The sequence below is a fragment of the Carassius auratus genome, chromosome 20, assembly GCF_003368295.1.
Source record: "Carassius auratus strain Wakin chromosome 20, ASM336829v1, whole genome shotgun sequence".
NCBI lineage: Eukaryota > Metazoa > Chordata > Actinopteri > Cypriniformes > Cyprinidae > Carassius > Carassius auratus.
In genome coordinates this window covers 26,203,852-26,231,621 of record NC_039262.1, presented here as the reverse complement: position 1 = coordinate 26,231,621, position 27,770 = coordinate 26,203,852, and the positions used below count along the sequence as shown (strand labels likewise).

Sequence of the window (27,770 nt, the reverse complement as noted above, 5' to 3'; positions counted from 1 at the left end):
TATTTTTATAAACAGAGTTTTTCCTTCTTCCATTTTAAATAAAATCTCCATCCACACTAAAATGCAAACACATGCTATGAAGCACTGTCAAGAGCATGCCAAGCCAACAGGTGGCGATATAAACTCAACCGTAAAGCCGTGTTGGCCAATCAGAAGCCTGAAAAAGTTTCTAGTAGGCGGAGATAACAGAGCATGCTCCGACGTCACAAGCCAAAATCACCATACACTATACATGTCACATAACATGTAGGGCCTGGACAGCCATATTGTAACATTACTCATTCTTTCTTTGTGTGAACATTTGGGTGGTGTGATGCAAATCTTGCAACACAGTGACGTTAACATGTGGGGGTTTGTTTGAATGAAGCGTTGAGGAAGCACTTTTATAAAGAATATCTCTTTCGGGTTTGAGACTTTATTCTTTGCAACTTTACGAATCTTATCTATGCATGAAAAGCTTGTTAACACTCCAAAGAGAAAGGAAAACTGGAAATTGCATCATATGAACCCTTTATGTTTAAATCAGATTTTTACATCTAGTGCATTGAAGACTATTTAAAGCTCATCGTTCTTTATTTCAGGGCCTGCGATTCCTGTGGGTGTCGATGTTCAGCTTGAGAGTCTGGACACCATCTCTGAAGTAGATATGGTAGGAGACTGACTGTCTGTTTTTAAATATGGCTTACAGATTTCAGAGTGCATCATGAATCTTTTCCACTCTGAGATCGTGCCACAGGATTTGGATTTGGGCAAAAGCTCAAATTCCGCAACCAGTAACCTTTCCAAGCATCCTAGATGTGTTGACAAACAGCCTGTTTTTTTTCTTATAAAGATAGAAATGAGGCTACTGTTTAAATGGTTTATGTTAAGATGAATGGCTGATTGGATCGTCTGCTTCAGGACTTCACCATGACCCTGTACCTGAGACATTACTGGAAGGACGAGAGACTGTCCTTTCCCAGCAACACCAACCAGAGCATGACCTTTGATAGCCGGCTGGTGAAGAAAATCTGGGTACCTGACATATTTTTTGTCCATTCGAAACGCTCCTTCATCCATGACACCACCATGGAGAACGTCATGCTCCGAGTGCATCCCGATGGCAAAGTGCTCTACAGCTTGAGGTAAGAGTCACAGATTACACACACCCACATACATTCTGAGGATCGTACATTTGACATGTTATTCAGGCTTTGAACAGTGGAAACGCTCAGTTTAAGCTCGAGAAACAGATTGCCAGCACATCAGAAAGGTTTAGACATCCAGCTTTGCTGTAGGGACTCAGATTTGCTCAATAAACAAAAATATCTTGTTTTTCCATTTTCCTTTAATATAAACCAACAATGATTTTTTGACATTTAGTTTCTCCATGTCTGCCATTACGTTTTTGGTTGACCAAGATCTGTCTTCTCCAGGAGGCGCTGATCTTGGCTTTTGCTTTAGATGAGTGATTAATATGTGGGAATCTGTGGGATTAATGCAAGCCAAATGTATATTCAGACACAAAGCTGGTTCATTGGTGAGTTTTAGTCTCAGAAACCCTCCCATGCCCAGTCTGCTGGACAAGATGACTTTATTCTTCTATGTACATCTCGACTTACAATCTATTGGATTCTATTGGAAAAAAAAAAAGAAAGCTTTAGAAAAATACAATGAATGACAAGGCCGTATAAAACAATGAAGTTTAGTGTACTGAGGACTTAAAATGTTTATATATTTATATATATATATATATATAGTCAATCGTGAACTAAAGTGGGCCGGTCTAAGGCATGTAACTCCAGGGCTGAACATAAGTCCCACTCCAGCCCTGGTCACCATGTTCATCATGACTTAAGTGCATTAGTAAAACAATTCAGAGGTTGAAGAAGTACTTTCAGAGTTTATAAAACCGTCAGAGCATTTGGCATCCAATGCCATTTCTTTCATTTTTCCGCCAGCTCAGCACACAGCATGCAGCTGCTGCAGAAACCGTTCCACCATATCATAAGATGAGTTCCAGTGTGTGGGTTCATCATGTTTTTGAGCTTGTGGTCTGGAAGGGACGAGTCTTTCAGTTTCTTAGCCAGCTGAGGTGAAAGCACTGGTTATCTGGTGAATGCAGATATGGATTTCCAAAGCCTTGACAGCGCTGCAGACAGCCTGTTTACTCCTAATGCTTCGTTCACAGCAAAGTGGAGATTGTGCCCAAAACATGGATTTTTTCCCATTCCATTTTTCTCAATTTTTTTTCTTCAAAGGCTTCTTAGCTGTGTGTGTGACTGTGTATGTTATCTCCACAACAGCCAAGACACCATGATTGCAGTTTCCATGATTTATTTGTGCGACAGAGTTCTCTTCATTTTTTTTCCACAAGTTCATCAAACAACCGCAGTAAGAATATTTCATCAAGCACGGTGAGTAATGGCTTCTCCTACAATTGTTATTTGCACCTCTTGCCACATGTACAGTTTATCTATCTCTGTCGCTGATGAGGGATTCACATGTGATAAATGCAGGGAAACAGTTAGGCTGACAGAGAAGATTTCAGAATTAGAGACACGCATCCAAACTTTAATTGAGGACAGTAAGAATGTTAGGGCTCTAGATATGGCTTTGGATGCGTCTAGCTCAGGGATTCCTGTACATTGTCCGGTTCCAGCAGAGCCCCTGCAGCAGGGTAACTGGGTGACGGTGAGGCAGCGTAGTCGTGGGTCAAAACACCGCTCTTCTGTTCCGATCAAAACATTAAACAGGTTCTCCCCACTCAGTGATGCACCCACTGAGAAACCTGATGAAAGTGCTCTAGTTATTGGCGATTCTATTGTACGGAACGTGAATATAGAGACACCAGCCACCATAGTCAAATGTTTACCGGGAGCCAGAGCGCCTGACATCTTGGCAAATTTAAAAGTGCTGGCTAATGCTAAACGTAAATACAGTAAGATTGTTATTCATGCCGGCGCTAATGATGTTCGACTTCGCCAGTCGGAGATCACTAAAAATAACTTTAAAGAGGTGTGTGAACTTGCAAGCACGATGTCAGACACTGTAATATGCTCTGGTCCCCTCCCTGCTTACCGTGGTGATGAGATGCATAGCAGATTGTCATCACTCAATGGCTGGATGTCTAAGTGGTGCCCACAGAATAACATAGGTTATATAGACAATTGGACGAGCTTTTGGGGCAGACCTGACCTGTTTAAAAGAGATGGTCTTCATCCCTCCTGGGGTGGCGCCACTCTTCTGTCTAGAAATATGGCAAATAGTCTTAGTGTTTATACTTGACTAACTGGGGCCCAGGTCAGGAAGCAGACAGACTGGCTAAACCGACCGTCTGCTAGCTGCCTCCCGTCACAGAGGTCAGTTAATTCTCAGCACATAGAGACTCTTTCACCTAGATATCACACTATAGAGACTGTGTCTGTTCCACGAACTAGAAAATACAAAAAACGTCCAAACCAAGTTAAGGTTAACAATTTAATTGAGGTTCAACAAATAAAAAACAAATGCAATATGGATAAACAAATGATAAAGATTGGCTTATTGAATATCAGATCCATTTCTACGAAAACACTTTTTGTAAATAATATGATAACTGATCATAATATAGATGTGCTCTGCTTGACAGAAACCTGGCTAAAACCTGATGATTACATTATTTTAAATGAGTCCACCCCCCAAGATTATTGTTATAAACACGAGCCGCGTCTAAAAGGCAAAGGGGGAGGTGTTGCTTCAATTTATAATAACGTTTTCAGGATTTCTCAGAGGGCAGGCTTCAAGTATAACTCGTTTGAAGTAATGGTGCTTCATATAACATTATCCAGAGAAACCAATGTTAATGATAAATCCCCTGTTATGTTTGTACTGGCTACTGTATACAGGCCACCAGGGCACCATACAGACTTTATTAAAGAGTTTGGTGATTTTACATCCGAGTTAGTTCTGGCTGCAGATAAAGTCTTAATAGTTGGTGATTTTAATATCCATGTCGATAATGAAAAAGATGTATTGGGATCAGCATTTATAGACATTCTGAACTCTATTGGTGTTAGACAACACGTTTCAGGACCTACTCATTGTCGAAATCATACTCTAGATTTAATACTGTCACATGGAATTGATGTTGATAGTGTTGAACTTATTCAGCCAAGTGATGATATCTCAGATCATTATTTAGTTCTGTGTAAACTTCATATAGCCAAAATTGTAAATTCTTCTTCTTGTTACAAGTATCGAAGAACCATCACTTCTACCACAAAAGACAGCTTTTTAAGTTATCTTCCTGATGTATCCGAATTCCTTAGCATATCCAAAACCTCAGAACAACTTGATGATGTAACAGAAACTATGGACTCTCTCTTTTCTAGCACTTTAAATACAGTTGCTCCTTTACGCTTAAGAAAGGTTAAGGAAAACAGTTTGACACCATGGTATAATGAGCATACTCGCACCCTAAAGAGAGCAGCCCGAAAAATGGAGCGCAGCTGGAGGAAAACAAAACTAGAGGTATTTCGTATTGCTTGGCGGGAAAGTAGCATATCCTACCGAAAAGCATTAAAAACTGCTAGATCTGATTACTTTTCTTCTCTTTTAGAAGAAAACAAACATAACCCCAGGTATTTATTCAATACAGTGGCTAAATTAACGAAAAATAAAGCCTCAACAAGTGTTGACATTTCCCAACACCACAGCAGTAATGACTTTATGAACTACTTTACTTCTAAAATCGATACTATTAGAGATAAAATTGCAACCATTCAGCCGTCAGCTACAGTTTCGCTTCAGACAGTGCACTATAGACCCCCTGAGGAACAGTTCCACTCATTCTCTACTATAGGAGAGGAAGAATTGTATAAACTTGTTAAATCATCTAAACTTACAACATGTATGTTAGACCCTATACCATCTAAGCTCTTAAAAGAGGTGCTTCCAGAAGTCATAGGTCCTCTTCTGACTATTATTAATTCCTCATTGTTATTAGGACATGTCCCCAAAACCTTCAAACTGGCTGTTATTAAGCCTCTCATAAAAAAGCCACAACTTGACCCCAGAGAACTAGTTAATTATAGACCAATCTCGAATCTCCCTTTTCTGTCCAAGATACTAGAAAAGGTGGTATCCTCACAATTATATTCCTTCTTAGAGAAAAATGGTATATGTGAGGATTTCCAGTCAGGATTTAGACCGTATCATAGTACTGAAACTGCTCTCCTTAGAGTTACAAATGATCTGCTCTTATCATCTGATCGTGGGTGTATCTCTCTATTAGTTTTATTGGATCTTAGTGCTGCGTTTGACACAATTGACCACAACATTCTTTTGCATAGACTTGAACACTTTGTTGGCATCAGTGGAAGTGCATTAGCATGGTTTAAATCGTACTTATATGACCGCCATCAGTTCGTAGCAGTGAATGAAGATGTATCATATCGATCACAAGTGCAGTATGGAGTACCTCAAGGCTCAGTTCTAGGGCCGCTACTCTTCACGCTTTATATGTTACCCTTGGGAGATATCATCAGGAAACATGGTGTTAGCTTTCACTGTTATGCTGATGATACGCAGCTCTATATTTCCTCGCAGCCCGGTGAAACACACCAATTTGAAAAACTAATGGAATGCATAGTCGATATAAAAAATTGGATGACGAGTAATTTCTTACTGCTAAATTCAGAAAAAACAGAGGTGTTAATCATAGGGCCTAAAAACTCTACTTGTAATAACCTAGAACACTGTCTAAGACTTGATGGTTGCTCTGTCAATTCTTCGTCATCAGTTAGGAACCTAGGTGTGCTACTTGATCGCAATCTTTCCTTAGAAAGCCACGTTTCTAGCATTTGTAAAACTGCATTTTTCCATCTCAAAAATATATCTAAATTACGGCCTATGCTCTCAATGTCAAATGCAGAAATGTTAATCCATGCATTTATGACTTCAAGGTTAGACTACTGTAATGCTTTATTGGGTGGTTGTTCTGCACGCTTGGTAAACAAACTACAGCTAGTCCAAAATGCAGCAGCAAGAGTTCTTACTAGAACCAGGAAGTATGACCATATTAGCCCGGTCCTGTCCACACTGCACTGGCTCCCTATCAAACATCGTATAGATTTTAAAATATTGCTTATTACTTATAAAGCCCTGAATGGTTTAGCACCTCAGTATTTGAATGAGCTCCTTTTACATTATACTCCTCTACGTCCGCTACGTTCTCAAAACTCAGGCAATTTGATAATACCTAGAATATCAAAATCAACTGCGGGCGGCAGATCCTTTTCCTATTTGGCGCCTAAACTCTGGAATAACCTACCTAACATTGTTCGGGAGGCAGACACACTCTTGCAGTTTAAATCTAGATTAAAGACCCATCTCTTTAACCTGGCATACACATAACATACTAATATGCTTTTAATATCCAAATCCGTTAAAGGATTTTTAGGCTGCATTAATTAGGTAAACTGGAACCGGAACACTTCACATAACACCGTACTTTCTACATCATTAGAAGAATGGCATCTACGCTAATATTTGTCAGTTTCTCTCTTGTTCCGAGGTCACCGTGGCCACCAGATCCAGTCTGTGTCCAGATCAGAGGGTCACTGCAGTCACCCGGATCCAGTACGTATCCAGACCAGATGGTGGATCAGCACCTAGAAAGGACCTCTACTGACCTGAAAGACAGCGGAGACCAGGACAACTAGAGCCCCAGATACAGATCCCCTGTAAAGACCTTGTCTCAGAGGAGCACCAGGACAAGACCACAGGAAACAGATGATTCTTCTGCACAATCTGACTTTGCTGCAGCCTGGAATTGAACTACTGGTTTCGTCTGGTCAGAGGAGAACTGGCCCCCCAACTGAGCCTGGTTTCTCCCAAGGTTTTTTTCTCCATTCTGTCACCGATGGAGTTTCGGTTCCTTGCCGCTGTCGCCTCTGGCTTGCTTAGTTGGGGTCACTTCATCTACAGCGATTTTATTGACTTGATTGCAAATTAAAACAGACACTATTTCAACTGAACAGAGATGACATCAATGAATTCAATGATGAACTGCCTTTAACTATCATTTTGCATTATTGAGACACTGTTTTCCAAATGAATGTTGTTCAGTGCTTTGGCGCAATGTATTTTGTTTAAAGCACTATATAAATAAAGGTGATTGATTGATTGATTGATTCATGTCCTCAGATCAGTTGTGCAGTTTCTCTCAGAGATGCTATTATGTAGTGTTTCATTATAGTTTTTTAATTTTGAATTAATTTATGAAGTTGTGACAATTCTGTTTTTGCTTTGTCAGTATTGTGTATGGAGTGTATATTGATGTAGAAAAAAATACATTTAAAGCAGTTTAACTTAAGGCAGCAACGTAACAAATGTGAAAAAACGAAGGGGTATGAATATTTTCACAACGCACTGTACATACCGACTACACTAAATCCCAGCCAAAACTAATGATGTTTACAAAAGCAAACCTGAATAAAATGACATTTTCTAAAGTAACCATTTCTACAAGTCATTGAGCTTTTTTATATTTAAGTCATGTTTGATGGGACTTGTAGTCGAGCACTTCACAATGTAAGCGCAGTGCTGTACAAGGTGAGCTACCAAGCAAGTTTACAGTATATGAGTATATGTATAGTGTCATTTGTGTAAAAGGAAAGAAAGTTGTGCAGTGAATTGTATGTATAGGTACCCTTTTTTTTTTTTAGTTTTGCAAAAATGTAGGTAGAGGCATATTTTTCTAATGAGCCTATGCTGCTTGTTTGGTGTAAGTGTTAATGGCTGATTTAAAGGTTATTTAAAATATGGCATACTGAAAATTATAGCAAAAAAGCAGCGTCCCAAATCAGTTCAAAGCCTATTTGTTAACAAGATTCATCCCACTTTAAAAAAATACGATTATTACCCAGACAGCAAGCAGTTTCGGCCCAGATCCGGCCCACATGGATTTCACGTGTGCCAGATGTGTGCCGGATCTGGGCCAACACTATATTGCTGTCTGGGTATGAATGAAATGATGAAAAAACTTTTGATAATTTATATTTTATTTGCTTATTAACTCCTCATGGGGTTACAGCCCCCTTACTCCAATCATTTTCAGTTGAAACTGCTTAAATAAAGGAGACATCTATATTGTGGATTTGTGACTCATTATTTTATTACTCCATACACACTGAACAGGGTTACAGTCACAGCGATGTGTAATATGGATCTCAGCCACTTTCCCCTGGACACCCAGACATGCTCACTGGAGATCGAGAGCTGTGAGTCTAAACCACACACCTGATGCAAACATTTTCATGTGATGTCACTTTGAGTAAAGCAGGTTAATCTGGGTTTCTTTCGTGTTTAGTGTTTGTGAGTTCATATGTATTTGTGTTATTTTGTTTGGAGATGCTTATACTGACGATGACCTCCAGCTGTACTGGAAGAGAGGAAACAAATCTCTGCAGACGGATGAGAAGATCTCTCTGTCTCAGTTCCTCATCCAGGAGTTTCACACCACCACAAAACTAGCCTTCTACAGCAGCACAGGTATGTGACAGTCTCATATATAAACATAAATCCTGACTAATAAAGACTGATGAAGCAGCTATTTCGCATTTTTGAAGCAATGTAAAAATGACAAAAACGGCATGGCCTCAACAGGTAAAGATAGTTCAGTAAAATTACAAGTAAAATGTAGGCCTATCTAGAAGGATACATACATATTTTCTTTCCCCAACACTTTAAATTAATCAAATTAACTGAGTGTAAGAACACAAAAGCAGTGTGGATTTTAGAACAGTAATTACCTTATTTGTCCAAAACCTCTAATGCTTTAAATATCTTCTGTGGACATTCATTTCTACATTAACTGTGAACGGATCACTTTCTGATGCATACCTCACTAGTCGAGGTGAACATGTATAACTCTTTCATAAATGTCATACTGTCAACAGCCTTACTTATTTAACCATAACTTAATGAGCAGCAGAAAATAATATACCTGATCATACGTGTATTAGTGCAACATTGCACTTAGTCTGAAGAGGGAGCACTCACTCTTAAAGGGGCCGCATCTCTATTTCACTCGTTACCTTGGTTTAATAACGGTTTAACCTTGGTTTAATTGGTTTAATAACGAGTTTATTATGAAAATAATTTTTAGTGATAGTTTAAAGATAATTAATCAGGAATTTGATTCAAATATAAAGATGTTTGAGTTTGACAAAAACGGAGTTTGAGCCTATTTTTTCTACTTTTCTTGTTGAGCTTTTCAATAAAATGAAGCTTTCCTTTTGCTCCTTGGATGTGGTGCCTCCATGTCTTTTTAGGGAAGTGTTATATGTGCTTGAACCTTTTGTTTAAACCATTATAAATAGCAGCCTATCTCAAGGTACTGTTCCGTCAGTTCTGAAACACGCAGTAGTGAATCCACTCTGCAAAAAGGCAAGTTCAGATCCTTATATTTTAGATAACTATCATCCAATTTCAAAATTACCATTTTTATCAAAAGTAATGAAAAAGGCTGTTTTCCATCAATTGACGGTATTTTTAAGTGAGAATAATTAGTTAGACACATTTCAGTCTGGTTTCAGACAACATTACAGTACAGAGTCAGCTTTGCTGAAGGTGTTGAATGATCTTTTGCTGGTTGTGGATTCGGGTAATTGTGCAATTTTGTTCCTTTTGGACCTCAGCGCTACATTTGATACTATTGATCATGCTATCTTGCTTGAGCGGTTGAGTAATTCAAGGTACCGCATTGAATTGGTTTAAATCGTATCTTTCTGATAGAACATTTTCTATGGAGATTGGGAATTTTCCTTCCTCTTCTGTACCATTAATGTGGTGTACCTCAGGTGTCTATTTTGGGCCCGCTGTTGTTTTCACTGTATTTGCTCCCTTTAGGCAAGATTTTTCAAAAACACATTATTCCATATCACTTTTATGCGGATGATACACAGGTGTATCTCCCTTTGAAAAATGTGGATAATCATGACATAACGTCTTTGTTGAACTGTCTTGAGGAGGTAAGAGGCTGGCTGGCAGCTAATTTTTTAACAATGAATGACTCTAAAACCGAAATTGTAGGTTTTGGATCACCAGCTTCTAATATACAGATTAAAAAACAACTGGTTCCTTTAAGTGAGAATTCTCATGGTTACACCAAAAATCTGGGAGTGATTTTTGATAACGGCCTTAACTCAGTGGTGAGGAGTAGCTTTTATCATTTTAACAGTAAAAGATTTGGAGACAGTTATTCACGCTTTTATTTCATCCAGGCTGGATTATTGTAGAATGATTTGCCGGAACACCAAAGGCTGTCTTCCACTGTTGATAGTTTTAAATCTTCACTAAAGACTTATTTTTTTCTCTTTTGCTTTTGGTTAAATGTAATTTTATGATGTGTTTTGATGATGGATTACGATGTAATTGTGTCTGCTGACGTATTTATATATCCTATATTGTCTGAACTGATTGTACAGCACTTTGGTCAGCAGTGGCTGTTTGAAATGGGCTCTATAAATAAAAGTGCCTTGCCTTGCCTTACTGGCTAGGTTTTTTTTCAATCTTCTCTGCAGGTTGGTACAATCGTCTTTACATCAACTTCACTCTGCGTCGTCATATCTTCTTCTTCCTGCTTCAGACGTACTTTCCCGCCACTCTGATGGTCATGCTGTCATGGGTGTCCTTCTGGATCGACCGGCGAGCTGTTCCCGCACGGGTTCCTCTAGGTGAGATGTTTCAAATGAACTCTCATTTCATCATTTCATTACGCTCCATGAAATGTCTACAGTAAACTGATCAACCTGATCTCTTTGTAGGCATCACGACGGTGCTCACCATGTCCACCATCATCACTGGAGTGAACGCCTCCATGCCCAAAGTCTCCTACATCAAAGCTGTGGACATTTACCTGTGGGTCAGCTTCGTCTTCGTCTTCCTGTCTGTGATCGAGTACGCCGCTGTCAATTACCTGTCCACTCTGCAGGAGCGCAAAGAGAGGACGCAGAGCAACAGGGTCAGCTCTAACAGTCTGGTTATCATTTATTGAGATTTCTTCTTCTCTGGTTAATACAGCATTTTAGCCAGGCATAAACATCATAGACATTAAGGGATCACAATGATGTGGTGTGTGTGGGCGGGGCTTAACATGCAGCGATGTGAAATTGGTGGGTGGGGACAAACAGGCAGTGATGTGGGATGTGTGGGCGGGGCTAAAAAAGGCAGCAATGTGGAATCGGTGGGCGGGGCCAAACAGGCAGAGATGTGGGATGGATGGGTGGGCAGAGCAAAACAGGCAGCGATGTGGAATCAGTGGGCGGGGCCAAGCAGGTAGAATGTGTAGTGGGTGGGCGGGGCTAAACCGGCAGAGATGTGGGATGGATGGGTGGCCAGAGCAAAACAGGCAGCAATGTGGGATGTGTGGGCGGGGCCAAACAGGCAGCAATGTGGGATGTGTGGGCAGGGCCAAACAGGCAGCGATGTGGGATGTGTAGGCGGTGCAAAACTGGCAGCGATATGGGATGTGTGAGCGGAGCAAAACAGGCAGCAATATAGGATGTGTGGGCAGAGCAAAACATGCAGCGATATGGGATGGGTGGGAGGAGCAAAACAGGCAGTGATGTGGAATTGGTGGGCGGAGCAAAACAGGCAGCGATGTGGGATGGATGGGTGGGCGGAGCAAAACAGGCAGCAATAGAGCATCACAGTCCCGCTCACAGTCCGAGAGAGCTTTGGTGCCGGAAGTAAATTTCCCATTCATTTCTCCCATTGCCTTTCGGAAAAATCCGTATTTAAAGAGTTTAAGAGCATGTGTGAGGATAACCAGCTACGGCTGAACTCATAAGCACATATCATATCATTTCAAGTGAAAAAATTAAGACACGATCCAAAAAAAGTAAAAGGTACAAGACTGTGTACATATTTTCATTTCGAGCGCAGGAACTACTCATCCCATAAACCACCACGCCTCACTGAATTCGACTGAAGCCACAACTGCGAACGAGCCATTTGAGCGACTTCCAAATCTGATGACGGCCGCCTGCGTGAACTTTTTCCTCCAGTGAATTTTATTTTATATAGTGAATGTGCAGTAATAGCAGTTCTTTCAGTATTAATCGTGTAAATAAATAGTGTTTTATATATGTATTGTGTATTGATTTTATATTTATCATTGTGTATTTTATATTGTGTGCGTGTGTGAAAGTGGTTAACGATAATGTCAGAAACATGGTGCAATGCTTTGTACCTGACTGCAATCACTGCTCAGTCGTCAACAGATGTCGTTGCCATTACACAAATGTTCAGTAAATGCACAAAAAGGTATGCCTAGGCTAAATATTGTTTTTACAGTGGCATTATAAAATGCTTGATATGACTCATACCATATGAAGGCTACATTAGCCTTGCTAAAGTGGACGATAATGCTAACTAACGTTACCAACCTCCCTGCAAAACTCTCATGGCAGCCATGGAGATCATGATTGCACTGATTAGTCTACAATGCAAAAACGCAACACAGATTTTTATTTTATTTTATTTTTTTATTAATGATCTTCAGTCTTCACAGACCTTTGTGGTTACATGAGCTCCACCAATCAGATGCATCATTGTGGGATTGTTCAGGATTGTGGGTAATGAAGTACTTAGCAAAGAAATTGCGAATAAAAGGCATTTATATCAAAACAAGGTTAGTGCCCCATGATCATTTTGCATTTATATGAGCATATACTATCGCTTAGTACAGCCGTAGCTGGTTTTATGTCTACCATGAATGGTTACGTTTTTATGGCTTATACCCCAAATATCAAAGAAGAAATTGCATAGAATTTTTACTTCCGGCACCAGCTGTGGGCGGGACTGTGATGCTCTATGTGGGATGTGTGGGCGGGGCCAAACAGGCAGCGACATGGGATGTGTGGGCAGAGCAAAACTGGCAGCGATATGGGATGTGTGGGCGGAGCAAAACAGGCAGCGATATGGGATGGGTGGGAGGAGCAAAACAGGCAGCGATGTGGAATTGGTGGGCGGAGCAAAACAGGCAGAGAAGTGGGATGGATGGGTGGGCGGAGCAAAACAGGCAGAGAAGTGGGATGGATGGGTGGGCGGAGCAAAACAGGCAGAGAAGTGGGATGGATGGGTGGGCGGAGCAAAACAGGCAGAGAAGTGGGATGGATGGGTGGGCGGAGCAAAACAGGCAGCGGTGTGGGATGGATGGGTGGGCGGAGCAAAACAGGCAGCGATGTGGGATGTGTGGGCGGAGCAAAACAGGCAGCGATGTGGGATGGATGGGTGGGAGGAGCAAAACAGGCAGCGATGTGGGATGGATGGGTGGGCAGAGCAAAACAGGCAGCGATGTGGGATGGATGGGTGGGCAGAGCAAAACAGGCAGCGATGTGGGATGGATGGGTGGGCGGAGCAAAACAGGCAGCGATGTGGGATGGATGGGTGGGCGGAGCAAAACAGGCAGCGATGTGGGATGGATGTGTGGGCGGCGCTAAACAGGCAGCTATGTGGAATCTGTGGGGGGCGGCCAAACAAGCAGCGATGTAGGATGTGTGGGCGGGCCTAAAGAGACAACGATGTTAAAGCATGTTTTGGTCTTCTGCAGAGGCAGTGCTTATCCATCATAGAGTAGAACATGACAAAAGCTGTTATTTTGGCAGACTGCCTTCAATATATTCTGTTTTTAGACTAACAAGAAAGTTTTGAGTACTGAAACCTACAGGATGTTTTTATAGTACAATGGCCTCTTATCCATCAAAAGATGTTCATGACCCCTTTAAACGTGATGTTACAAGTAACGTGTGACTGTGTGATCCAGCAGTCGCCGTGTATGTGTGGAATGACCCATCCTGGTCAGATGATGATGAGCAACAGCTACAGCGACATGGACATGATGACCACAGGGAACTACGGCATGTCGGAGCTGAACAGAGACAAACAGGAGCAGTTCCTGGTTCATCTGGTCCTGGAGAATGAACAAGGAGCTCAAAGACCTGCTGTAAGATCAAGCAGCAGTGTATTTATAGACACCCATGCCATAGACAAATACTCAAGGGTCATCTTTCCTGGAGCCTACACACTCTTCAACATCATCTACTGGTCCATCTACTCACAATGACTGCTGCTCCTTTACATTTTATGACATTTGTGTCTTGGAAGTCTTGGAAATACAGATTACCTATGAAAATCTATCTCTTTTTTATGATGTTTGCTTCTCAGCAATAAATGAATACATATGACTGTATGTCGGCAGTTTACATGATGCACTGGTTTGCTCTCCTCAAAGAAAAGGTTTATTTTTTTAGTATATTTTAATCTGTAGGCTGAAGAGCAAAGTACATAGAATTTTGTCAATAAATATCAAATTGCTTATTCAGATTTGTTTAGAAGTTTCAAGTAAAATCTGTAAATTGTACTGATGTGATTGTCCACCGCATGAACTTTGAAATACATAAATGTATGATGAGCAACATAAATCATAATATTATTTAAATACAACTTTAATGCTATTATTACAGTATCATTTATGGTGGATTCTTTCTTCCTTTCCTTTAAATTAACAGACATGCATTTTTCGATCCTGATAAACTGTGGATAAAAAGAAAGAAAATAAAACAGTGAGTGACTAAAAAAAAACTATTTTAATCTCTTGGGAGCCTTGAAAATATATCAATTTAGGGAAGGTGGAAAAAGATATTTCCATTTGCCCCCCTCATACAATGTATTAAATCAGTAATAATTTTTATATGGAATAAATTTTAAGTTTATTTATTCATTCATACAATTTCATACACTAACATTAGATCTTCAGCATGTTTAGGCAAAAAATACAGTAAGTTTTACCTATTTGTGTTTATTGGCATGTGTCATGATCTCATTGTGTAAAAAAAAATAGCTGATTGTAATAAACTAGTAATAAACAACTTTTTTATTACTCTGCATGTTATTTAAATGTTACTGAGTGAATATTATTTTATGAACTACATGGAATATTTGTAATTTAAGATCTCAGAACCACTGAAATGAACTATTATGAATGATGGGCATTACAAATCAGTGATTTAATACAATATCGATTTCCTTGAATCCCGAGTAGTGTAAATTACAGTGTTTTTGGAAAATAAAGGTTTGCCTGACCACATTGCTCACATCAAACAGTGTATTCTTGTTTTAAAGCTAAAGCTTTTATTAGACAAATGCACAACATAACTCAAATCTCCTCCCCTTTACTTAGAGAGCTTTGTGCAACACAGATGTTCAAAGCAACCGAATATCAATAAACAGAAAAAAAGAAAAGAAACAGAGAACCCAGGCTCAGTCAGGGACCAAATTTCTTCTGAACATGCTGTGATTTATGAATCTAGGATGCATCACGAGTCAGATTTGTGGATGTTATTAATAAATGTTGCATTCATCTCCATTTGCTTGAAGATATTGGCTTTAGGTGGGAAAGGAGGACACTAAGGTAAAGATGATTTACAGTCTAAATCAAAGTTAGCAGTTCTTTTATTGCAGTTTATTCTAAATGATGTAACTTTGTTTCATGCTGACTTCAATGATTAGGAGGCTGGTTTGTTATTGTAAGTAAATTCATACATTAGTTCTACTCCATAAGCCTGCAGAAATACTGAACAGTTAACACTTACATCAACAGAACAATAATGAACCTCAAGTCTCCAAACACACACAAATGATGGGGCCAAAACTCTTTATTTCATCATATGCGGAATAAAAGATAAAAATGATTATTGAATCCACTTGTGTTTTCTTTTTGAACTGATGCAGATGATAACAAATAATGCCGTTGAAAGGCAGTGAGGAAATTAGTTTGAAAGAATTTAAAATCAAGTGCAACATCCAAACATTAACACGTGCAAAATTTACAGAGCCCTGTGCATGACATGGCAACACAAAAAAGAAAATTATACATTATATATATATATATATATATATATATATATATATATATATATATATATATATATATATATATATATATATGGGCTGGGCAAGTTAACGCGTTATTATCATGTTAACACATTAATTAACACCAACAATTATTAGTTTTTAATAGGTAAGAATGCAATGAGTTCATAATCATGACTTCATAAGTGTGAAACAGGAAGTTTCTGATAGCACGTGAAGACTGTGCTCAATACAGTGGAGTGAATCGTTTTGTTAACTTTGAGGTTTATTATTTTGAGTCATTTGGGACGTGGTAACTCACAATATATTGCTTTACAGATCTATCACTCTTGCCGCTCACAAATGTTGACGCAATCATGCAGCATGTATCAGAAGTTCAGTGTTAGCGCTCACACTCACTGATCTCTCTGGAACTGAACCGCGCTCTGGCCCACCTCTTCCAACCGAACCAGGGACGAAAAAACCAACCAAGTGCTAGTCAAACCAGGGTTTTGCGCTAGGGTTTTGGGGTCAAACACGCTTGGGCACGGTTAAGACTGCCTAGTGTGTGTTCTTCCACATCACACACACACAAACTCAGAAGATGCCTGTTATAATGTTATGATCGAGGCTCTGGACTCTGAGCATAACTTGTTTTTCTATAACAAACTATAAAATATTTTCTAGAAAAATGCTAATGCTCTGCCAGTGACAAATAGCTTTGGTATTATATTTAATCTGATTACATTAATGTTTAAATTGAGATTTACAAGAAATAGTTTAACCTCTCTATGTAAAAGAAATACTACGAAAAAAACAAAACATTTGTTTAAAATGTTTGCAGACAAAATACTACTTTTGTTCATATTGCAGTACTTTTAAATGAAAGTGTGAAAATGTCTTAATTTGTGGCAACAATTGATATATTTCCCATATGTCATGCGTGGGACTCTGTACAAAAAATGGTACATTATTCAAACAGTTAAAAACAAACTGTTCAACTGAAATAAAAAACATCATTACCCAAAGACTGACATCTGCAGTTACTTAAGGTACACAGTGCTTCAATATAAAGGAAAAATACACGCTAGTTTCTTGTTATTAGCGGCCCAGTTCTTCAGGATGATTGTCTGTGTGTTGACCTCTTGAGAATCTGCCCCACACTTTCTTAAATATCTCACAATATTTTCATTCTTGTGCAAAACGTTACACATACTGGTGTTACATGAAGGTAAATACATCGTGAGACAGATTATAAGCTTCAGTAACAAAACTAATTTGACTTTTTCAGGTAAATTAACATTTAAATGAACAAATTCAATGTCTCTGTGTCTTCCCTTCCACATGTTGTCATATTTAAAGGGAGAGTTCACCCGAAAATGTAAATTCAGTCATCATTTTCTGTTTCGAATGACTCTCTTTCTTCTGTGGAACATTTCAAGAGTTTGTCCATACAGTGCAAGTCAATGGTAACCAAAACAGTTTGGTTATTAACATTCATCAGAACATCATCTTTTGTGTAAATCTCACAGGTTTGGAAGGACATGAAGCTGGCTCAGTAAATCTAGCTGGGATTAATCGATGCAGAATTGATTCTGAGATCTTCTGAATGCATCTGGATTCTCTCTGGAATTGACTCTGAGCTCAGATGTTAACAGCAGATGACGCTCTAATCTAGGGCTCCACGACAAATCACCATTGGACAGAGGCTGTGATTGTCATGTGCATTTCATCAGTGAAGCGGTTCTGTGATAAGTAGTAAATCTTCATCTGAGGGCCAGAGAAACTATACACCCTGCAGAACTGAAGAAACAGAAGATTCAACTGCTTTCACTGATGACTATGACAATATAGGATTTATATGAGTTTGTATTATAATTATTATTATTTTCATTGAAGTAAGGTATATAATAATTCTATACTAATCGACATAGCCTTTATCATTGCTTAGAATACGCAAGGAATAATTGACGACAGGCCGGTGAGTTATTAGGAAACACCTCACCATTACACCTCGGGTGTGCATTATTTTTCCAATAACTCAACGGCCCGAGTCAATTGATATGTCAGATGATATATTTAAAGTGATTCGTCCAGTTTTTGTACTGAAATCGTTGTGAGAAGGATTATTTCTTCTGCGTCTCATTCAACGCCTCTTTTACTAGTCCCAAAACGTCATTTTTAAGCTGGTGATGGAGGCTTGAGCTGTTGATAGCATCCTAATGGAGATATTAATGAAGTTATTAGAAAGAGAGCGAGAGACAAACACACAGAGAAAGAGAGAGAGAGAGAGAGAGAGAAAGAGAGAGAGAGCCTTAGTTCACTGAGAAGCTACGCAAACAGCTTTCATAATCGCAGAATGATTTTTTTCGATTTTATAATCGCGTGATTATATATAGATGGCGTGATTATATATATACACATAGCTTGTAAGCGATCTATGGATCTGTGTAGTAAATACTGCTCCATCTGTAAGCATGTGATGGAGATTTACTACTGATTACAGAACCGGCTTTATTGACGAGATGCACGTGACAATCGAATCTGATTAATCGTGAAGCCTGTATAATCTAATGAACACTCAATTACTCATGAAGAAGAGCTGAAGAGTGTTATTTCACCTCGGCTCAGGATGTTTTTATGACACAAGATTAATGTAAACATTACACCTTGAACACCCTTTTTGAATTTTACTAATGATTATTTTAGGTTCAAGCGTGTGATTTGGAAACCAGCAGAGTACAGCTGTTTCTAAAGCTTGCAGCATCATCTTCTGTTCAAAACTAAGCTCAGAGTTGACTCCAGAAAGAATCGTGATGCTTTTGGAAAATTTCAGAATCATTTCTCGATTCGCGATGCATCGGTTTATTTTCCCAGCCCTTGTAAACACTTTCATTCTGGGCTGAACTTTCCCTTTAACTAAATTTAGCTTTCATAAACAACTGGAGAGTTCAGTAGTTCTTGAACGGGGTGTTACCAGTCCGTTTTACTTTCTGAAGTGTCCCATTAGTGAGCTCAGGGTTCTGCTCGGACCTTCAGCAGGGTTTTGAGGTGCACAGACATCTGCACGGCTGTGTGCTGAAGAGCACCTTGTCCCACCCAGTGGCTGGGCGGTTTGGGGAGGACGCTGGGCGAGGGCGGCTCGCTGAACTTCGCTCCAGCGTAATTCTTCTCTGCCTCCAACGAGAGCTCAGGAGGACAAACGCTCCCCCTCCTGAGGCCCTCAGCCGTGCTATTCCCCATGTGTGAGGGGGTCTCCTGTCTTTTGGGAAGCTGAGAGTCGTCGGATGCGTTTCTTAGCTTGCTCCACACTCTCCGTTTGTTCAGGTTGTCGGTGGTTTTCTCAAGACGGCTTGAGCTGTGGACAGACGGTCTGGTGGACAGGATTCCTCGTTCAACACTTTCAGATTTTAACTTCAGCTGCTGAAGACAAACAGGAAACACTTAGCATCATGTAAGACACCAGACGCCACTGCTGATGTTCTCTCTGACACAAAGAACACTTCTTCATAAAGCTTTGAATCCTTTCATCATTGGTTTCGGATCTATAAGATGATTTCAGCAAACATAACATACGGTGCTTTATTTGAAAACGTTTTCTTGTGCTATTCCAGTTTTGCAGTATTTCAAGTTTTTCTTTGGATGGAAACATACTGTTTCTTAACTAAAACTTTGAACCAGTAAGTAAGTTAAAAAGTGAAGCAGAATTTTGTATAAAATTATTGTTGGTACACAAAATAAATAACATACAAATATTTTACATATAATTTCACTTTATCCAGTGACTGAATATTTCTCCCTTTAGGTTTGAACATTGCTTTCAGAAAGTACAGGGTAATTCACTAAAAAAGTGTGGCATTTATTTTACTTAATATCTTCATATTGACGAATCCAAACTTTTTGCCAGCATGCCTGGCTTCTGGTCTGCAAAATTTGGATGAAAATAATTATAGAAGGAAATGAAACCAGTCTCAAGGATTCAGGTGAAAAAAAAATATACCCCTTAGTGTTCCAGAGTAATGTAAAACTAGAAAATAATCATTTTAAAATGAAAACCCCAAAACACATGACATTGCTTATTTGATAAACCTATGTTAGCTTATTTTTGGTGCTATGGCTGACTCAGAATGTCCACACTGTATGTCCACACTTTGTGCAAATAATGGGAGTACTGTAAAATCCAATCGTTAACCTTACACATTTTTTGATTTTTTTTAAAATAACAAATAATACATTTCTGAACACCCCACAGCATTAAGGACATATTTGTCTTTGTGAAAAACATATTTTCCCACCTCTGGCGTCAAATCCCTATTATCATTGGTCATTATTTTAAGGCACTATTAATCTTCAACCCTGTTATGGACACTATGGGAGCTCTCTGAATATGATCATAAAATGTATTTGTAATTAAATCAACATTTTCCCATTAATCATATGTCCCTCACACTAATTTAGTATTTGCAAATATAAAAGTTACAGAAAATCTTACACTTTTCCAACACTAAAGCCTGAATTTTTGCAACCTCATTTTTGATCAAGTGGGTTAGCTTCAGAATTTGAACTAAACTAAAAACTTTGAACTAATATAAGTTTTCTTATGATTGCTCTAAACATCTCAGACGGAGTTCAACAAACATTAAATTACTTTTTCATAAACAAAAATAAATAAAAATGTAGTTGTGATTGGGCTTAAGATGGTAACAGGGTTGAAGAGACGAATACAGCTTAAAGTATAAGTATTTTTTTTACTTAAATTCCCTGTAAGATTTTCTATATAACACTGTATTTCATTATGTTATCAAGAAAGACAACAGATATAAATTCCAACTGAACTGAGTTTTATTAACCCGACTGCAGGAAAAACAACAATAACATAGTTATACATGAGAAGACTATAAACTGACTGAATAGGTCAGCACTCATCAAATAAAACATATAACTAGTGTGTTATTCAGTATCTGGCCCACACCTCTTTCAAGATCTCCACATGGAGAAGCACATGAAGCACACAGGCTCTGGGTTTCCACCAACATACAACCCCCCTGTACAGAGCATCCAGAAAGCATTCGCAGCGCTTCACTTTACCAGCTTATTTATGCTACAACCTTGTTCCAGAATGGATTAAATTATTTTCCACAAAATTCTGAAAACAATACCCCATAATGAAAAAGTGAAAGAAGGTTGTTTGAAATCTTTGCCAATTTCTATATACAAAAATTGAGCTCAGGTGCATCCTGTTTCCACTGATCATCCTTGAGATGTTTCTACAACTTGATTGGAGTCCTTCTGTGGTAAATTGGGTTGACTGGAAATGATTTGGAAAGGCAAACTGTGTATATAAGTTCCCTCAGGTAACAGTGCATGTCAGAGCCCAAACCAAGCCATGAAGTCCAAGGAATTGTCTGTAGACCTCCGAGACAGTATTGTATCAGGGTACAGAAAACAATTCTGCAGCACTGAAGGCACACAGATGCATGTAGTCTCTGTTACCCTCAATGGAAGACGTTTGAGACAACCAGGACTCTTCCTAGAGCTGGCCCCCTGGCCAAACTGAGCAACTGATGGAGAAGGGCCTTGTCTAGACTGTGACCAAGAGCCTGATCATGCTCCACCTCCATGATCATACGTGGAGATAGGAGAAACCTACAGAAGGACAATCATCACTGCAACACTCCACTGATCTTAGCATTATGATAATGTGGCAAGACACAATCCTCTCCTGAGTGAAGACACATGAGAACACACTTGGCAAAAAAGCACCTAAAGACCCCTCCGACTACCTCAGACGAGATTTCTGATAAACTTCATGTTTGAAGGAAACCAGCTCTGCTCATCACCTGTACCATCCCAAAAGTATAGTGTGCTGGAAACAGCCTCGTGCTGTGGGACTGAGGAACTCGTCCAAGTAGAAAAAAAAGATCAGTGCAGCAAAATATTGAGATGGCATTGATGGCAATGATTCAGAATCTCAGACTGGGCAGAAAGTTCATCTTCCAACAGGACAACAACCCTAAGCACACACCAAGATAACGAAGGAGTGGCTAAGGAGAATGGGAGTAACCATCCAAAAATAGATCGGCCAAGCTTGCAGCATCATACTCAAAGACTTGAGGCTGTAATTGCTGCAAGAGTTGCTTCAACACAGTATTGAGTAAAGGCTGTGGATACTTATGTACATGTTTATATATATATATATATATATATATATAAATTTGCAAAGATTTCAAACAAACTTCGTTCACGTTGTCATTATGGCGTATTATTTGTAGAATTTACTGAACACTGAGATGTGGAAAGAACACACGTATGCACACACAAGGGCTTGAACGAATTTTGATTTCTTTCTTTTATCGACTTTTATGTGATGTGATGTGATGTTACCCGTTCTGCATTTTTCCATATTCGCAATATAAGTCGTCTGCACCCTGTCCTTTCACTCAGGAGTACTGCTACGCTTGTGCATGCTCTTGTAACATCAAGAATCGACTATTGTAATGCATTGTTTTATGGGCTTCCTTCCAAATCTCTTCATAAATTACAGTTAGTACAGAATGCTGCAGCTCGAGTCATTACCAAAACTTCCACTTTTGAACACATTTCTCCTGTTTTACAGAAGCTGCATTGGCTCCCGGTTAAATTCCGTGTGAATTTTAAAATTTTACTTTTAACTTACAAAGCACTTAACAATCTGGCTCCTTCATATCTCCATGATCTTCTTCATATACACACTCCTTCCCGCACTCTAAGATCTGCTTCTGCACTTACACTTGTTCAGCCACGCATGTTCGGACAACTTCTCTGGGGTCACGAGCTTTTGGCTTTGCTGCTCCCCATTTATGGAACTCTCTTCCTGTAGAAGTTCGCAACAGTTCTAGTCTCTCAGTTTTTAAATTTCGTCTTAAACCATATCTGTTTAGGCAGGCTTTTATGTAATTTAATGTTTGTTGTTGTACTGGTTTGATTGAGTAATGTCTTTTTTTTTAATGAATTGTGTAAGGTGTCCTTGAGTGCCATGAAAGGCGCCTTTAAATAAAATGTATTATTATTTTATTATTATTATGAAAGTGTAGTCAGGGTCGACTTGTCGCTGATGACATCATTAATAAACAAATAAGTCTGGAGATGTGACACACCCCTTGTGCATGGCTATGGCATATGACACATCCAGTAACAATCACACATGTCTTGTGGAGCTTTCAGAGTATACATGTATTTGTCATTTTAACTGTTTGGAAACGGAGCGTAAATGTGGAAGTCCTTCAGAGATTTCTTATCCTGTTGCGCCCTCTATAGGACCAGCGACTAGTCGACATCAAGCTTAAAGCGTCATGGCAGATCATTGAAGTCGACTAGTCAATAAGTCTGTGCAACCCCTAGTGCGCGCACACGCACACACACACACACACACGCACACACACACACACAGCTTTGACATGGACATTACTACATTCAACATATGCATGTGGTATAAGATTCTTGATCAAATATAATAATTCATTTAAATTACTGGATAACTTCAGAACCAAAGTGTTTAAAAACAACCCCATCACAATCTCACAACCTTGTTATGATAGATAAATGAATAAATAATGGTGTTGAGTGTGATACGGTTGAGATTTTTTTCTTAAAACAGCCCCTGCCCTAAATGTAGTGAATAACAGGAGAGCACATGATATGCATAATATTAAGAAATCATGTATACTGTTAAAAAAACAAAGATCATTTTCACAAGTAATCATTTTCTATCTTTATTTGATGTAACAGGGTTGAGTCGTTAAGCTTGACAATCACAATATCACAATATTAATAATGTTATAGTTATAAAAGAAGGTGGTACAGTAACTTGACTATGTCTGCTCACAATGTTGTTCAGAAGAGTTATATGGTGTCACTTCCTATTAATCACATAAGATAAGTTCATTATGTTTATGGATGGTGAATGATTTGAGGGGTTTCTGAGGTACAGAACTAAATTATATGATTTTATTGAATAATCATGAATTTACTTAGAGAAAAAAAAAACATTCCTAGCAAAAAAGTACAGATAGATATTTATTTGAAAAGAAAAATGTATGGACTTTTTTCTAATTTTATTATTCATATCCCAAGAACACTTTCATAGAAGGTCATGAGGGACATGACAAAATAGGTGGTGTCCACTAAAAAGATAATTTATAATATATAGATAAAATGTATGTCATGATTTTAAACTTTATTATAGGAGACATTACAATTAATGTAAAAATATTTTAAAAGATAGAAAAAAATTCTAAAAATGTATTTTTATTTGGCTACAATGCGTGTATGTGTGTGTGTGTGTGTGTGTATGTGTGTATGTGTGTGTGTATATATATATATATATATATATATATATATATATATATATATATATATATATATATATATATATATATATAGCCTATATATTGTGCTTGTGTTCATCAATGACCCTTTTGATAAATGTATGTTTTGTAAATACCTTGACAGGTTTATAATTGGGTTAATATTAGTCATGCAATCTTGTGATCTTTAAATGCTTTGTTTCAGTCTATCCAAACCAGAAGTGCCTCCCTTAATCTTAAAAATATATTTAAAAGACTTAAAGGCAGGGTAGGTGATTTGGTTCAAACACATTTTTTGAAAGTCTCTTCACATCCAGATAGCAATCGCTAAGTTAAGTGGTCTAAATGTATTTATAGCGTCTGTAGGATCATAAACCGTTTGTCCAATCACATTCCTCGGTCCGAGGGCACCCTGTTTGCGCAGACATGATACGACACCAGCGCGTTCATTACGCTATCGTAGACCGAGCGGGAATGGAAGATGTAATTATTGCAATACGAAGTTTTCTCACCGGTGAATGAGACATGAGGTAACCTGACAGCGTTGACGCACCTCTCGCTAGCCTCTGGTCTGTCTGAGCCCGGTCATGTGTTTTGGAGGAGGCGTGGCTTTGGAGAGTGTTTTGCAGGAAGGGTGGGATCTTATGGTTTCAAAGCTAGCTTGCTATTGCTAGCCTCTCTGAAATCTCCTACCCTACCTTTAACAGAGTGGAAGGTGAAATTTACAGAGCAGTGGTTAAAGTATTACTAGTATTATTATAAAACCCAGTTCTAACAAAAATAATTCTGTCCACCTTGTTAAGCACTTTAACAATAATTTCATAATGTACATAGTGCACAGACCAGAAGTCTTTTAAACTGTTCATTTGTCCAAAACAGGGTTGACACGTTGGTCTTCCAAGTTATACATTTTGTTTCAAAAATGGTTGAGTTTACTTGCCTGAACTTGAAAATCACTTAAAACGTTTTACACCTCCCTGTCATGAATACATAAAAAGTTATCTTAAAAACTGTCTGATTTTCTACATCTTATAAATAGCACACACATCAGCTTTAGTGCTCGAAGCCCTGGTTATAGAGGTCATAAGTGTGTGTTTGTGATGCTGAAGTGTCTGTCAGGACTCAAGAGCACATGGTGATGGTTCACGGATCAACACTTCCGGGATTCAAACCCACAACCTTTCATTAATTTGCCCATATCTTTAAACACTAAACCAACACAAGACTATTTACTGCCAGACTATTGATTTTAAAACATAATAAACACACTATCCAACTAACAACTGACTAAATAGATTATTTTCCTCTTTTGTCCAAGATGAAGAACGCAACGGAAATGCACCAAACCTGGTGTAAGCACAGCAGTGAAGCCCTTTACCTGTTTATTAGTGGCTGGTTTAGACTGAGCTGGTTTGAGCTCTTCATTGGTGGTTAATGAAGGTTTAAAGCAGCTTTTGTTGATGTTTCCTGACGCTTTGTTGGGTGTGTTGTGAACGTTTCGTCCTCTATTCTTCAAGAGCGCTTGTCTGGATCTGCTTATCTTCACGCTGGATTCAACACGATGTCCAAGAGCATCGCCCAGCATGATATCAATTTAACAATCTAGACAACTTTTTTATATAGATTTATCTCAAACACGTCCAGATGTAAACAGACTCTGATGGTGATGTGACCGTGTGGAGCTCGGTCGGGTCCCGAGGAGAGCAGAAGGTGACTGTCAAATGTCTTGATCTCTGTCTTCGGGAATATCATTAAAATAGTCGAACATAACGCGTTTCAGAGCAGACACATCACCTTTTCTTTCTCTCGTTAATGGCTGTGCGCTGCACACTGCGCATGCGCACTCTATTACATAACATTTGTTTGAAAACATTCGAGGACGTTATAATATACTGCAAAGAATACAGAATGAACTATAGAGCAATACTGTAGTAAAAAAAATTGTGTAAAACTTATTCATAACAAAGGATTATACATTTTACAAACAAGTAGGATATCAACCGATCGTGAGATTTTTTTTCTATAGTCAGTCTTCTAGAAACTGAAACCAATCGTTTCGCCAAATTAAATCTATCTATCTATCTATCTATCTATCTATCTATCTATCTATCTATCTATCTATCTATCTATCTATCTATCTATCTATCTATCTATCTATCTATCTATCTATCTATCTATCTATCTATTGCATGATTATTAACATAAAACATTTAGCTACATAATACAATATTACATAATATTACAATATCATTGTTATAATATTACAATTTTATTATTAATATACAACAATACACAAAACAAGTAAACACACAAAACACACACAATAACACACACACACGTCATAGTTTTTTTTTCTTAATTTAATGACACTTTTTTCTCATTAAATATGTAAGATTACATTTAAGCCTTTTTTGCAATTCAATTATGCAATTCTTTTAAATGTAACTAGTTACTCACCAGCTATCTATCTATCTATCTATCTATCTATCTATCTATCTATCTATCTATCTATCTATCTATCTATCTATCTATCTATTGCATGATTATTAACATAAAACATTTAGCTACATAATATAATATTACATAATATTACAATATCATTGTTATAATATTACAATTTTATTATTAATATACAACAATACACAAAACACAAAATAACACACACATCATAGTTTTTTTTTCTTAATTTAATGAAACTTTTTTCTTATTAAATAAGTAAGATTACATTTAAGCCTTTTTTGCAATTCAATTATGCAATTCTTTTAAATGTAACTAGTTACTCACCAGCTATCTATCTATCTATCTATCTATCTATCTATCTATCTATCTATCTATCTATCTATCTATCTATCTGTCTGTGTTTAGCGCCCCCTGCAGGCCGCCTGCGGTCACTGCTGCCTGTTTCAGTTAAACATACACTACAGTCTGTGGTAAAGGCACAGAAGTGCGGGGCTCCGTGGAGAATAACTGTTTACTTCTGAGCAGCTTTGAGAAGCGGACGCCTCATGGAGCTCGTCTCATGACTGTTGACCGAGTAAGAGTCTCTTGATAAAGCCGTGCGCCGCTAACAGTGCTGGGTGTGTGTGAACCGAAGGGCCCAAGCATCAGCGGATCAGCGAGGATCCTCACAGCAGACTCGAGCTCGCTCTCAGCGGGAGCATGGCTCAAACCGGAGCGCCTCCGCGATGGAAGAACTGTCCCAGAAGAGGACAACCTGTGGCTGGTGAGCTCATGAGCTATTAGACCGCTGTCAACAACGCTGCTCTGCTAACCCAGATTCGCTCTTTACGAAAAAATGAGTTGTGTTCTTAGAGTTAGGGGAATATTAAAGAGCATTAATGTACCCAAGCGCTGAGCTGTGTGAGTGCAGCTTCAGTAAACCTGATTAAAACCCAATGCTTTTATTTAGCAGCCATTAGCCTGTGCTTGTTCATTGCACTGATTTACAAGGCTAACATTGCACTGCGTCATGTGCCAAAATAAACCAGTGTTAACTTAACAACGTGTATTTTTAATTAGGAACATGTACAACCACAAAGTAGACAC

The 27,770-nt window shown here is 38.6% G+C and overlaps 3 protein-coding genes across 5 annotated transcripts in view; 2 read left to right on the top strand and 1 right to left on the bottom strand.

Moving 5' to 3' along the window:
- The first annotated feature begins 585 nt into the window (after positions 1-585).
- Positions 586-14,092, top strand: LOC113037871 (gamma-aminobutyric acid receptor subunit rho-1-like). Its single transcript, XM_026195206.1, has 7 exons — positions 586-649; positions 901-1,124; positions 8,161-8,243; positions 8,374-8,514; positions 10,548-10,700; positions 10,791-10,987; positions 13,793-14,092. Exons 1-7 carry the CDS (start codon positions 647-649, stop codon positions 14,090-14,092), a joined length of 1,101 nt encoding a protein of 366 aa, XP_026050991.1. The 5' UTR covers positions 586-646.
- Positions 14,093-16,844: 2,752 nt separating this feature from the next.
- On the bottom strand, positions 16,845-26,052 carry pnrc1 (proline-rich nuclear receptor coactivator 1). 3 transcript variants are annotated; one of them, XR_003274649.1, is made up of 3 exons: positions 25,603-26,052; positions 17,092-19,302; positions 16,845-17,021 (listed from the first exon to the last, which is right to left on the bottom strand). XR_003274649.1 is itself a non-coding variant. In XM_026194971.1 (2 exons), the coding sequence occupies exons 1-2, from the start codon at positions 25,807-25,809 to the stop codon at positions 18,895-18,897; spliced, it is 615 nt and encodes a 204-aa protein (XP_026050756.1). In that variant the 5' UTR covers positions 25,810-26,052; the 3' UTR covers positions 16,845-18,894. The 3 variants fall into 3 exon arrangements, 2 of the variants coding, with proteins under 2 accessions (XP_026050756.1, XP_026050757.1); XM_026194971.1 differs by having other exon boundaries at positions 16,845-19,302; XM_026194972.1 differs by having other exon boundaries at positions 16,845-19,299.
- A 1,051-nt stretch (positions 26,053-27,103) lies between these two features.
- The window catches only part of rngtt (RNA guanylyltransferase and 5'-phosphatase), a 108,667-nt gene continuing 108,000 nt past the window's right edge, over positions 27,104-27,770 (top strand). The window contains exon 1 of the mRNA XM_026194970.1: positions 27,104-27,447. Coding sequence (XP_026050755.1) covers positions 27,384-27,447 — 64 coding nt within the window. The 5' untranslated portion in view covers positions 27,104-27,383. The remainder of the gene's footprint in view (positions 27,448-27,770) is intronic.

What these genes read in the sequence shown, in the direction of transcription:
- LOC113037871 (XM_026195206.1), top strand. An exon ending in AAAGTGCTCTACAGCTTGAG is followed by an intron (nt 1,125 to 8,160) that starts GTAAGAGTCACA and finishes CACACTGAACAG; the next exon opens with GGTTACAGTCACAGCGATGT. An exon ending in TCCCGCACGGGTTCCTCTAG is followed by an intron (nt 10,701 to 10,790) that starts GTGAGATGTTTC and finishes ATCTCTTTGTAG; the next exon opens with GCATCACGACGGTGCTCACC.
- pnrc1 (XM_026194971.1), bottom strand. Translation starts at nt 25,809, where the DNA reads ATGCTGGGCGATGCTCTTGGACATCGTGTTGAATCCAGCGTGAAGATA. An exon ending in AACCAGCCACTAATAAACAG is followed by an intron (nt 19,303 to 25,602) that starts GTAAAGGGCTTC and finishes GTTTGTCTTCAG; the next exon opens with CAGCTGAAGTTAAAATCTGA.